Source organism: Panulirus ornatus, chromosome 38, assembly GCF_036320965.1.
Source record: "Panulirus ornatus isolate Po-2019 chromosome 38, ASM3632096v1, whole genome shotgun sequence".
NCBI lineage: Eukaryota > Metazoa > Arthropoda > Malacostraca > Decapoda > Palinuridae > Panulirus > Panulirus ornatus.
The window spans coordinates 9,404,991-9,418,398 of NC_092261.1; the positions used below are offsets into that span (position 1 = coordinate 9,404,991).

Sequence of the window (13,408 nt, forward strand, 5' to 3'; positions counted from 1 at the left end):
AAATGTAGTAGAAATCAGACTAATTATGGGAAAAATCGTTCAGTACATTGATACGAGAACGAATGTAAAAAAAAAAAAAAAACAAGAGAAATATACTTGGCAATGAAAGTGAAAAACACATTGGTTCATTCCTATAAATTACAGTTTTTCATTTCCATAAATACAGTGGTTCATTTCCCATACACACACATTGGTTCATTCCCATAATTGCAGTTTTTCATTTCTATAAATACAGTGGTTCATTTCCCATACAGAGTAATATCCTAATTTCACTTCAGTAGAACTAGGTTAAGCACACAAACATTAAGCTTACGAGACACGATTTCTGTAATACTTCATTGCAAACCATCAACAATATTCAATGCACAATATACATCGGATATCCTTCATATCTCTGACACGATACAGATTGCTTTGTAAACCATCTTTTTCTTTGTCTTTTTTTTTTTTAAGATTGAAAGAGCAACTAACGGAAGAATGAACGTCAGCTGATTTGAGCTGATGGCTTTTGTGAAGCCAGACTACGAATCAAAATCTCCCTCCTCGACATAAAGGTTTGAATCGCGCTGTCAGGTATAGCTGTGCTTACATACTAATTCGTTTCATCTTAGATTTCAACATCGGACAGGGAGGGGAAAATGTAGATGAAACAGTTGATACAATAAAAATCATCGTGTCACTTGTATGATGCAAACACAAGCTACTGCAATGCTTCATGACGAAATGGTAATCATAACGAGTCTATGAAACGGCAAAAATGCCTTTCACAATAACTGGCTTAATGTACTAGCCTAAATTAGGAGGTCTTCTAACACGACCCCTCCACCCCGCCGTAAGTTTACGCTTACCGAGTTTGGGACTTTTGGCCGACTACTGTAGACTGTTACAGCAACTCGCGCAGGCCTACCTACAATAACCACACCAGCGAATCATTTTCAGTAAATAGATCATTAGCTCACACAGAGCAATGGCTGATACACACATTATTAATACTGTCCATGAAAATACGGCACACATATCCAGATGACTCAAAAAACAACTGCGTTTAGTACATTATATTTAAATAAGAACCTCCAAGAAAATGTGGCACACGTCTGAAAATATTATTAATACACACAAAATAATCAACACACTAAACACACAAGTTCACAATGCAGGTCTCACGTTAAGGGCTGTACTTTCGTTCTCTTTTAATAAACACTTCATTCCACCTACTCAGCATAAAACGGTCTTAAAGTCACCTTACAAACTTTTTCCCTTTCTCAGCAGAGGCGTTCCACGCCCCAAGACTACAAGCGACCAGCTCTCCCCCCAACACCATTCAGATATTCACGCCGACCATTGCCAGCTAAGAGGAATAGCGTGCGGAGGATTTCTCTTTTTTTTCTCTCCTCTTTTTCTTTTTTTCTTCCTACGATCAAGTCCCGATCCCTTTAGAGTGGTTGGAATGGAATTCAGATTTAGAGGTCGATAAAGTAACCATGCGAGGAGATTCGTTCCTCCTAACACTGCACTGAAACAGATTACATTCCTTTAAAGGGTGTTGAATGATGTGTAAGTATTTCAGTCCTCATACATAAAAAACAAAGGCTTTTAAATCGTCCATTACATCTATTTTCACTAAAAAGAAAGAAAAAAAGAAAAATGAAAAATGTAACTTTTCAAGTGTTTAAATTACTTTAAAAACGGGAAAAAAGGGGGAGAAAATACAGGAATGTAATATCCGAGTCAGCCGGCTTTTCCAGAGTCGCTTACAAAGAGATTTAGGATAGATCCAATGAAGGAGTGACGCCTTTCTTTCGTACAGACAGAAATGTTGGTCCACTTCAATCACTCTTTTCGTATCAATGATATAAAAGACTCGTGACGAATAACATACCATATAACTATATGCAAGCTATGTTTTACCTCTCCCTAATAAAGCATATATACATATAAATACATATACATATATATATATATATATATATATATATATATATATATATATATATATATATATATATATTCCTATGAGTCCACGGGGAAAATGAAACTCGAAAAGTTCCCAAGTGCACTTTCGTGTAATAATCACATCATCAGGGGAGACACAAGAAAGAAATATAACAGTCAGTTGATATACAACGAAGAGACGAAGCTAGGACACCATTTGGTAAACATGTGATTGTCCAAGACATACAACGAGCGTTGTATATATATATATATATATATATATATATATATATATATATATATATATATATATATATATATATACACACACACACAAACGACTCAAAAATAAAAACGGGAAAACTCAAGAAATGTTATCCCCCAACTGGAGAAAAGTCATGGGCTAAATTTGCAATAGGAAAAGGAACTCCGACGAATATCTCCCGAGATCAGAAAATTCCTACCAAACTTGCAAACAAGTACAACCACGCAGCGAATTTAACTTTTCGCTGCTGTCGGTGGCTCAAAAGTTTCAAAATTTATTTCTCTATACTTACACATAAGTTTTACGTACGGAGAGCAACGTCGAAGTAAATAAATAGAGGGGAAAAAAAATAGGATAAAGGTGATCTCAGGACTGACGTTGACTTAAGAAAAATAAATAGAGAAATTTTTGTTTTAGTTAACACTAAATTGCCATTCTCATGCCCTACACACACACACACACACACACACACACACACACACACACACACACACACACACACGTGCAGGACAAAAATTCTATATGAAAATAAAGCAAAGACTGCTATTATACTCAACAAACACACATGAAGCTTTCAAATTTAATAAATTCAAATACATAAATAGAGCGATGTTAGAGTGCATCCATACACACACACACACACACACACACACACACACATATATATATACACACACACATATATATATATATATATATATATATATATATATATATATATATATATATATATATATATATACAGAGAGAGAGAGAGAGAGAGAGAGAGAGAGAGAGAGAGAGAGAGAGAGAGAGAGAGAGAGAGAGAAATCCATTTCTCGGCAGTTTATATATCTGGTGCTTCGCTCAAAATTTGTTTGTATACGGAAGCAGGGAGAGAGGGAAACAAATTTCGACCACTGTACGCTAGTGTCATGAAGCTCATTATTAACTGAGCGGACATATACAACGATCCGTGTTAGAGCCGCGGGTTGTGGATTATAATCACCGAACTTGGACCAAAATTACATTTTCATGGAGAAATAATCGTTTATTCGCCATTATTTCTTTTTTTTTTCCTCCCCCGCATGCCGTCATCATACACAGGACCAAACCTCGGTGTGGGTACAGCAGATAACTAACGTACGCCCGGCACTTGCCTGTAACTGTATTAACGGTCGAGTTTCCCCTCCTTAAAATATGGACCTAATAGAACTTGGGCTTGACCGCACACCAACTTACGTGTGATGGAAATGACGATATATATATATATATATATATATATATATATATATATATATATATATATATATATATATATATATATATATATATATATATATATATATTTTTTTTTTTTTTTTTTTTTTCCTATGAGTCCACGTGGAAATGAAACACGATAAGTTCCCATGTGCACTTTCATGTAATAATCACACACACACACACACACACACACACACACACACACATACATATATTTTACTGTATGTATAATCCTTCCAAGAAAAAAGAGAAAAATACGTCTTTTCTTTTTTTACAAAGACTACATTAACGTCATTTTAAACATAACATAATTACAAAGATCAGAGCAGACTTGTTGTCCCATGCCTTAAACAAAACACATTAAAGCAGTTGCCAGTTAAATTAAACCTGCTGGTTCTACTCACCCAGACTCCTGTTACCTTTTTTTTTTTCTTTTTTTTGCAGAAGACTTTTCCTCACGAAAGTAGCACTTATCAAATAAAACAATATATATAAACGCAAGTCTGCCCTAATGAAATGTCACAGTGCGAAAACATTTTAGACAAAGTTTGTGTATTTATTCCATGAGGACTTTACCCAACAAAAGTTTTTGGCCAGGATACGGTATGCGAGTTACCCATAACATAAATAGATCATCCCATTTTCTTTGACATGCTGGCTACTATGGGTAGTCTTAAAATTAGCACGTAGCTTGGCAAGACCCGGGTTTTCTTAACCTTTTTTTTTTTATTTTCCCACACCCCTATGTTCCATTTAAGATATCTAGTGCACATACATCTTTAAGACATCTGGAGCACATACATCAAGTTGTAACATTACGATGACTTTCCACAGGTCATGAATGTTTAAGCAACTATAAATGACAATATTTCATAAAGAAACTTAAAGTATGGCATCAACTTATGGGCAAGTAACTAAGGTAATAATATACAGCCATTATTTTGGGCATGACAGACCATCAATGCTGGTGCACACCAGGCGTAAGGTGAAGAAGGCATTTCTTTAAACCTCTATGGTCAGGTCAGGGTTCGTGCAATCATACCCCAGGGTCATTCTGTGCTCAAGAGAATAAATTGATTATAGATACGATCATCTCTAACGGAATAAAATCATCAAAATAATCATCTACTAACACGGATATATATTTGAAAAAAAAGAGAAAAAAAAAGATATACGTTATCGAAAAATTCATGAGAATTTTAAGTAAAATTTGAAAATTTAATATCGGCTACGGATGATTATCATTATAGACCTTTGTAAGGGATGATGTCAGCAACCTTAAAAAGGTATAGTTGGGTAATAAGTAATTACAATATATTTCTAAGGCATGAAGAAAATACGTAAAAAAAACCAAGCCGTGTTGAAAATCATTGCAAGCACAGGCAAACAAAAACACACGAGCACACAAGTACACGCACACACACACCTACATGTGGTGTATTGGCAAAGCGACGCTAACCATGATTCACTCACGGGTCGTATTGGGTTCGAGCCTTAAGCGTGGCAGTTGGCACCACAGTCAACCCAGCTGTTCATCCTCCCCTCGCCTTAAGAGACGGGTAACACAAGCGTCTCTCCCTGTATCACACACACACACACACACACACACACACACACACTCTCTCTCTCTCTCTCTCTGGCAGTATCTACGTGAACATACCACAATAACACACACAATACGGGATCGTCCACCCATCACTGACCACCACCACCATTACACACAGACGCCAGGCATGACCTCCTCTTTAATTACATGAACCTTGTCCCTCACCACCACCACCTCCTCCTCATCATCACTATCGCACATCCTGGATCTCACTTTCATCTGCAATTTCCCGTCACTTTATACCCTCAATGAAGTTAATGTTCTTACTAATGACAGTCTAGACCCAAGGTACACGTTTCATCTTCTTGTACAAACATCAACTCCGTTCCTCAACACATCCCTTCAATTAGTTTTTCTTTATAGTTATAATCAGCTTAATCATCCTATCTCGCCAATCACCTCTCCACTCTGATTACTCACCCTCCCTACACATCTTTTTTTTTTTCTATCTTCTTTTTTTAGGTCACTGTATTTCCCTCTTTCAACACGCGATTCATTACTGCGTTGTTCCATCCCTGTTCCTCTCTTTATATCTAACAGTCAGTCTCTCGCTTTTCGTCCCGTCCCCTTGAAAGCACCAGCTCTCTCTCTCTCTCTCTCTCTCTCTCTCTCTCTCTCTCTCTCTCTCTCTCTCTCTCTCTCTCCCTGCTCATTATATACCTTACTTCGCGACCCCCTTCACAGCCTCCGTTTCGTTTTTGTTTCGCTTCCAGGGAGTGTTAAGGGGCGCTGTTGCCTTTAATTGGCTTTCTCCCTCTTCTACCCCCTTTTCTCCCCTGCCTCAGCCAGTTGGAACGAGGCAGTTACTTCGTTACTTTCTACAAGCCTCTCCCTGTCTCCCCTTCTCTTTGTCTCTGGGCTTTTTTTCCCCCTCTGCCGTAGGGGTTTATATCATCTAAATAAAACGAGTGATCCTCTGCTGCTGCCTGAACACTACACCATGTCAGGTGTCCTTTAGAACAGTAAAAAGAGGATATGAAAATTCTTTAGTTACCTATAAATTTCCTGTAGCCTGTAAACTTATTTCCATGCATTACAGCTCAGTAAGAAAAAATGTAGTCACTGTAACTGTTACTGAATCAATTGATTATGACATAAAAAAAACAAATCTGTCTGCTAGGGCAACACCAGTAAACAGACAGTCTGTCTGTTTGTCTCTCTGTGAGCACAACAGCACACAGAGAGAACAAAAGTAAGTGTCGAGCAACACACAGAGAACAAAGGTGTCGGAGCACAAAAATATGCAATAATAATTGAAACTATCAAGAACGATCAAGGGTCAACATTCCTGTCACTTATCATAACGGAAAGTACTTATTTTAAGCAATGAACAATTTACCCGCGACGCTGAAAGAAAAGTAAATCACCAACTTCAGTCAGAACTAGACATTGAGGATATAGAGATCATCGTCTCCCCCACATAATACAACATACAAATTCCATCAGCCACATAGGCAACACGAAACGCCATCCAGAGAAACAGAGATGCGCGAAAATGAACCACTACAGAGAATGCCATGTCGCACAAACCCATCTCATCCCACGATCATATGGCTTTATAAACCCATCGTTCACAGAACATTCAATGTACATAAACTTTTTCAGTCACATACCATTAAAAAAAAAAAAACCGCAACCACCAGATACACAGCATTAAATTGACAGCCACAGAACACACGAATGAAGAAACAGGAATAGATGTGATGCACAGATCACAGCTTAGGATAAACGTGAATCGTCAGTCACAAGACATACACACGGTATGCCAAAACTCTTTAGCCGCTGAACAAATGGTAAGCAAAACCGTCAGCCACAGATGATACGATTCACCAAACTATTAGCCACAGAAGAACGATCCACAAAACTCTCAGCCACATACCAAAGGCCAAAAACAAACCATGGCCAATGGAACAAACGATATACAAAAACCTTAGCCACAAAACCAACAGCCACAAAACGAACGATACACAGAAATATACAAAACCATCTCTGCTACAGAATATATACAAAACTCTTACCCACAGAATCACAATGTACACAACCGTGTGCCACAGAACATACAATCAATCTAAAGCGTCCACCACAGATATAATCCAACACATAAAAACCGTGAGCCACATTATCTACACAATCTATAAACTACATCCACTTATTCGCTGAGTAAACACAGAAGGTTTAGCCACCAATTTACTCACTCCAGTTGTGACAAGCAAGAAATGACGTCAAAATTGCACTAATTAAGATACGTAACTAGTTTTCTTTGAAGTGAAGATGAAAAGCATTTTCTTTTTTTTTTTTTTTGCCACTCTAACTATCGAGCTGTACACAAACATCTCAATCCTCACATTTGAAATACTGGTTCAGATGGCAGTGCACCGATGATCTCAAACTAATCACCATTCATCGAAGCGTCAGTTACGATATCACAATCCTGATCCACCAGACGTTAAGACACACTCCTCCGGGAGAAGGTGCACATACTCCTTGCGGAGGGAACTAATACCCCGTCGTGAGGAGGGAAACACAAAGAAACACCTGACACAAGAAGAAGAAGAAGAAGCATGGTAAAGGTGAGGAGAGGAGCCGAACTTGACCAAGAGAGGCTTGTCACTCACGTAGACTTCTAATGTGAGCATCGTGGGGAGGGAAACACAAGAAACACCTGACACAAGAAGAAGAAGAAGAAGAAGAAGCATGGTAAAGGTGAGGAGAGGAGCCGAGCTTGACCAAGTGAGGCTTGTCACTTACGTAGACTTCTAACGAGAGCAACGGCCATTGCTCGCCTGATAGAGAAAACAAAACAAAAAAAAGTAACACGACTGTCCGTCATCTTGAAATGTAATCCCTTGTAATAACGTCATCTTTAAACTTATTTCAACTGAACGTTACATAACAATCTCCCAATTTATAGAAACTTTATGCAGAACTATATTTCGAAATCACAACGAGGCGAAGGATAGACTTTGACAAAACTGGAATAACACGAATTCTAAGGAGCTTCTTATAATCACGCATCCACATCGAATTATTCAGTCGAACGTACCAATAACCGTAAATTGAAAAAAATATTTTTAATTAACGAGAACTTTTATCACTTTCAGTACGGCGTCAGCACAAACATCTTACGCAGCCTCTCGCACGTCAGATAAATTGTTAATGAACGACACAAATTACATAAGCGATGGTAAACAAGCATAGCCTTACATTTCTAAGGCTGATTAAGAGGAAGAAATGTAGAGTACACACTGGGAAAGATGAAAGACTATTCCCCATAGAACTCGTACGATTCTATAGGATGTGAAAGATATAGTTCATGTGATGATTAATGCAAACATACTTGCCGATATTATCATCCGTGCTCAATGAAACAATCCCCGGATAGCGTAACATTAATACAGGGAATGACCACGAAAGACATTAAAGCAAGCATAAAACTTGAGAGAGAGCAAAAAATAATCTGACTATTCTGGGACTGTATCAAATGGTGATTTCAGTTTCAATAAACTTGTTTGGTAAAACAACAGTGCATATATAGACATACATTTTTTTTTTCGCTCTTATTTTTCCAGAAACAGAACCACATAAATAGTCATTCACAGAAAACTTAAAGGAGGAAGTTAACTTCTGTTTCAAAACACACGCACGAGATCTCGAGACTACTACTGTGGTTTGTCATCAATGTTGTGTGGAGAGATGCGCGTTATTTAACGAGGAAGAAGTAACAGCAGCAGCAGCAGCAGCAGCCGAGCCACTCACCTTCCAACAAAAGTTTTAAAAAAATGTCTCAACTGTTATTGATTTCCTCGCCAAGTTATAAACTTGCACAGCCACGATATATCGGAAATCCTTCTTCTTCCACACACTAATCTTAGAAAAAAAAAACTTTCGCATACTTATACGACGCAAGACTCGGGATTGGAACTGTTACACACAAAAAAGTAATAAATAAAAAAAACTTACCTTCGTCGTGAAAAAAAGCTTTAACTGTGGTCAAGACGACCAACAGGGTCAGAAATTTCACATGCATAATCACTGCAATTCCTTGTCACTTCATTTGCATGGATACATAAGCCATGGGTTTATACCTCCAAATCAGAGCACCGACCGCGCGTATCCCATTCAACGTACCACACAATCCACGAGTAACGCACCCTCCACCTACCACTGCTGCACACACACTGAACCCATGAGTTGCCCGCTACCCCCAGGTGCGCCGGGGGGTCCTGACATCTGCCGGCCACGCCGCCAACCTTTTCCCACCCCCCCAGTACCAAGTGGGTACTCGCATAGACGACAGTTACGGTCCCCGGGAGAGATCCCCGGAGGCACAGATAGACCCAGAGACCCACAGCAAAGGACCATGTTGCGAGGCGCGCTCGCTCGCTCTATCTTCCTCCACTCCCACACACCCCCACCTCACACCACCACCCGATGGGCTCAACACGCTCGGAGAATTCCTCTTACACGCAGGGCTTCGTTAGACGTTAGTCAGTGGTATATCGCCAAGGTGCAACTCCTGGTTCTACCCCTTACTCAGAGGTAAATTCAATTTACCCTGCCATCATTTCCGCTGCTGTATGTCTTCCCGAGTGAGTGCAGCACCTGGAAATAAGAATTAGGATGCGTCTTAGGAAATTTTCAGGGTTGTCAAGAGGGGCGAGTAATTTAATGAAGGCTTTAAACTTGTCTCCCACGACACCGTAGGTACAAAATATAGCCTCAAAAGACAACTGTCGCGACTGCTGGAGGAGAGTCTGCTGCACCTCCACCGTATCACGATGGAAGGGAGGTCTTCATCCTCAGCAACACATCGTGTTAACGATGATTCTTACCAGCGAAGAAAATAAAAGACACGTAAAAGGACAGTTGAGAAAGCAACGGTGTCCGATTCATTAAGAGATTTCTCGTTACGATACAAATAAAAAAAGTAATTGAATTATGGCAAATGATTATTCAACTGTAATAAATATCAACTTCCAAGCTAATAATCGAAAATAAACGTTTCACACACATCCAGCGAAGGACTATGCGGCAATGCATCCCATCAGATAACGTTGCTGGTAGCAGCTGACCAGACCAGCAAATGTTGGCGACTGCCGTCCTTTTTCGGTAGCAATACATCCTTTTACGTGATTGGTAAAATTTCTGTCATGCAGTTCTCCCAGTACCGAAACATTCTAAGGGTAAAGAGTATGCTTACCAAATGGCGTCCTAGCTACGTCTCTTCGTTGTATATCAACTGACTTACATTTCTCTCTTGTGTCTCCCCTGATGATGTGATTATCACACGAAAATGCACTTGGGAACTTATCGTGTTTCATTTTCTCCGTGGACTTATAGGAATATATATATATATATATCTATATCTATATATATATATATATATATATATATATATATATATATATATATATATATATGAACAGCTGATTTCAGTTACAAATATTATAGTAATCCCTTCATTATTCAGTCCTGAAACAGAGGAGGTCATTCAAAGGATCATCAAAACTTAAAATTCTTCAACAGTACCGCTATCAAAACACATCCTCCTCCTCCTCCTCCCCCCACCATCCCAACCCCAACCCCTCCATCCATCAACATGCATCAACCAAAACTAACATTCCCCACACCCACAACACCCCCTTGCAAAGATGCAGACCTAGCCTCATAAAGTTGCTGTCTGCATGTCACTCGCTCCTCCTGTTGAGTCATATCCACTCTGTCAAGCCTATAGATTTTCCCTTCCTTCATAACGGAATCTCGCCGGCGAAATACATATAATTATTTCCCCCCCCCTAACTCTTCTGAGATCAATATTACCTCCGAGTCACTTGACGGAATAGGGCTACGCCACACACCTGACGGGGTCTCTGCTCAGGGACGTCCTCTGACCAGAGATGACTTCCACCTTAGTTTTCAAAGATACATTCTACCTTCTCCTGTTGTGTATAAAATTCCCTTATCATGTAACATGTATCATTCAATTCTCGCCGCCTTAGTCCTGGATATTCTATGATACTCTGTATCGTCTGCGCCACAACTCAAAGGATGAACAGAGATACAAAATAAATTTGCCGATTTTGAACTAAAGATAAAAACATATCATTATCAACACTGGACAACCAGACTAGCAGAAACTGGTTATAAGACACACCAACATACAAATATAAACACAGAGAACATAGGCAAACATAACAACTTATTTCACAAAACATGTATGAAACATCGATCAACATTCGACTACCCATTTCAATGTCCGTGTAAAAAGAATTTCTGTTTAACTCCAACCCTCTTTCTCTTCTTCCATTTCTACAGTGAGTATTTTCTCTGTACATTGCCAGCCTATGGCTATGGTCACTTTAATAAACTGTTGCTTATTATCATTATTATCATTATTATTATTATTATTATTATCATTAATATTATCATTACTATCAAGAATAAGAATATAAGAATAATAACTGGAAAAATAAGAAGATGGGGTAAACACAGAACAATAAAAATAATACAAATAGCCAAACAATAGACGAAAGAACCCGCCCCCGCCCACACACACACACACACAAAACCGAAAAAAACAACAGAGTAGGAGGTGAACAACAGACACCAGTAACCCACCTAAACGCAAGACGAAAGAACATCTCACCATCAAAGTGAAAAGAACAAAAACTAACGAGGACACTCACATAAAGTTATCCACTGGGAAGAACAATGACGAAGAGAACAACAGATTCGTGAGCAGACAAAATAGAACAAGACCATAACTCACAAAAGCAAATGACACACATGACAGAATATGAGGAAAAAAAAAAAAAAGAGGAAAAGAGAGACTGAAATGCTCACCAAAAAACTTTGTTGAACATTCTGTCGCAACGGATAATAACGGAAGAAGAAATAAAGCAACAGTTCTGAGAGAGAGGGGGGGAAAAATAAATCAGCTTATCGAGAGAAACGAAAGATAGAAAAAGACTGGCTTATTGGGATAATGCCGAAGAAACTGGGGAGAGAGAGGAAAAAAAAAAAAAAGAAAACGAGGGCATGGCATTACCTTGGAAAAAGATGACAATGGACCACCACAGAACCAGAACGACGGAAGGCATTGTAAAGTGGTACAAAGCAAGGGAAAAAAAATATATATACACGCAAGGAAAGAAAAACCTAAGAGCTGCGTACATACACAGTAGTAACATTTTCTTTTTTAATAGATAACCGGTATACTGCAGAACACCGCTAAACAACAACAACAACAACAACAACAACAACAACAACAGTGAACTGGAGTAAAAGCAGTTCGTCAACAAATGTCTACGGTGTAAACAGTGACAAAGGAATCAACATACTCGCCCACCAACAAAAACATCGGATGAACACCGTAGGTAAGCAATAACATCAACAACAACAACAACAACAACAACAACAACAACAACAACAGAGTGGTGAAAGAGAGAGAGAGAGAGGGGGCGAAAAACAAATACAGTCCAACCAAATGAAAAAAAAAGAAGAAGAAAGCTTCAGACGACCGAAAAAAAAGGAGAAAAATCAGAGACAAGTCAAAAGCAAAATGGACCACCAAACAATACAAAAAAAAAAGCTGCTTTCCTTCTCTTATTACTGTTGTTTCTGTTACTGTAGCAGTTTACCGTTTCTTTTAACGGAGTCTTTCCGTTGCTGCTGTTACGGTTTACAGTCCAGTCAACTGGTCTGTTGTATACTTTAATAATCTCAAGTCTGGCTGATACTTGCTATCCAACCACCGGGGGTCTCAATTGCTCTCCACGCCCTTGTAAATTGGATCCGACCCTGCTTTTATAAATGGTATTGAACCCGCTCTGTCTCCGTCTGTGATCTGGCAGCGACATAAAAAGGGAAGAGAGAGAGAGAGAGAGAGAGAGAGAGAGAGAGAGAGAGAGAGAGAGAGAGAGAGAGAGAGAGAGAGAGAGGGGGGGGGGAGGGGGAGGGAAAGAAAGAAAGGTTAAAACGACAAATTAGCTGTTAAAGTAAATGGTCCCAGAAGAGACCGTAAAGAGAGCCATCTTTACGACAGAAGTCTTTGGTGGAGAGAGAGAGAGAGAGAGAGAGAGAGAGAGAGAGAGAGAGAGAGAGAGAGAGAGAGAGAGAGAGAGAGAGAGAGAGAGGGAGAGAGGTATACGTACGTACGTACATATGGACTAGACCAGACGCAGGCACACTGGAGACCCATACTCACTATGGGTTCACATTATGCCCGGATAACCTCTTGACTGAAGGAGTCGATGACACGAGGGATGGGATGGGAGGAATGAAACAAGAAAAGAAAAGAGGAGGTATTTCTGTCCACTGGAAAGAAAGGCTTGATAACAAAACAACCAAAGGAAAACACGAGA

General features: G+C 39.2%; 1 protein-coding gene across 1 annotated transcript in view; it reads right to left on the reverse strand.

The window, feature by feature from the left end:
* The window catches only part of nrm (neuromusculin), a 320,350-nt gene extending 311,105 nt beyond the window's left edge, over positions 1-9,245 (reverse strand). The window contains 1 exon segment of the mRNA XM_071684735.1: positions 9,006-9,245. Coding sequence (XP_071540836.1) covers positions 9,006-9,072 — 67 coding nt within the window. The 5' untranslated portion in view covers positions 9,073-9,245.
* Between the last annotated feature and the right edge of the window lie 4,163 nt (positions 9,246-13,408).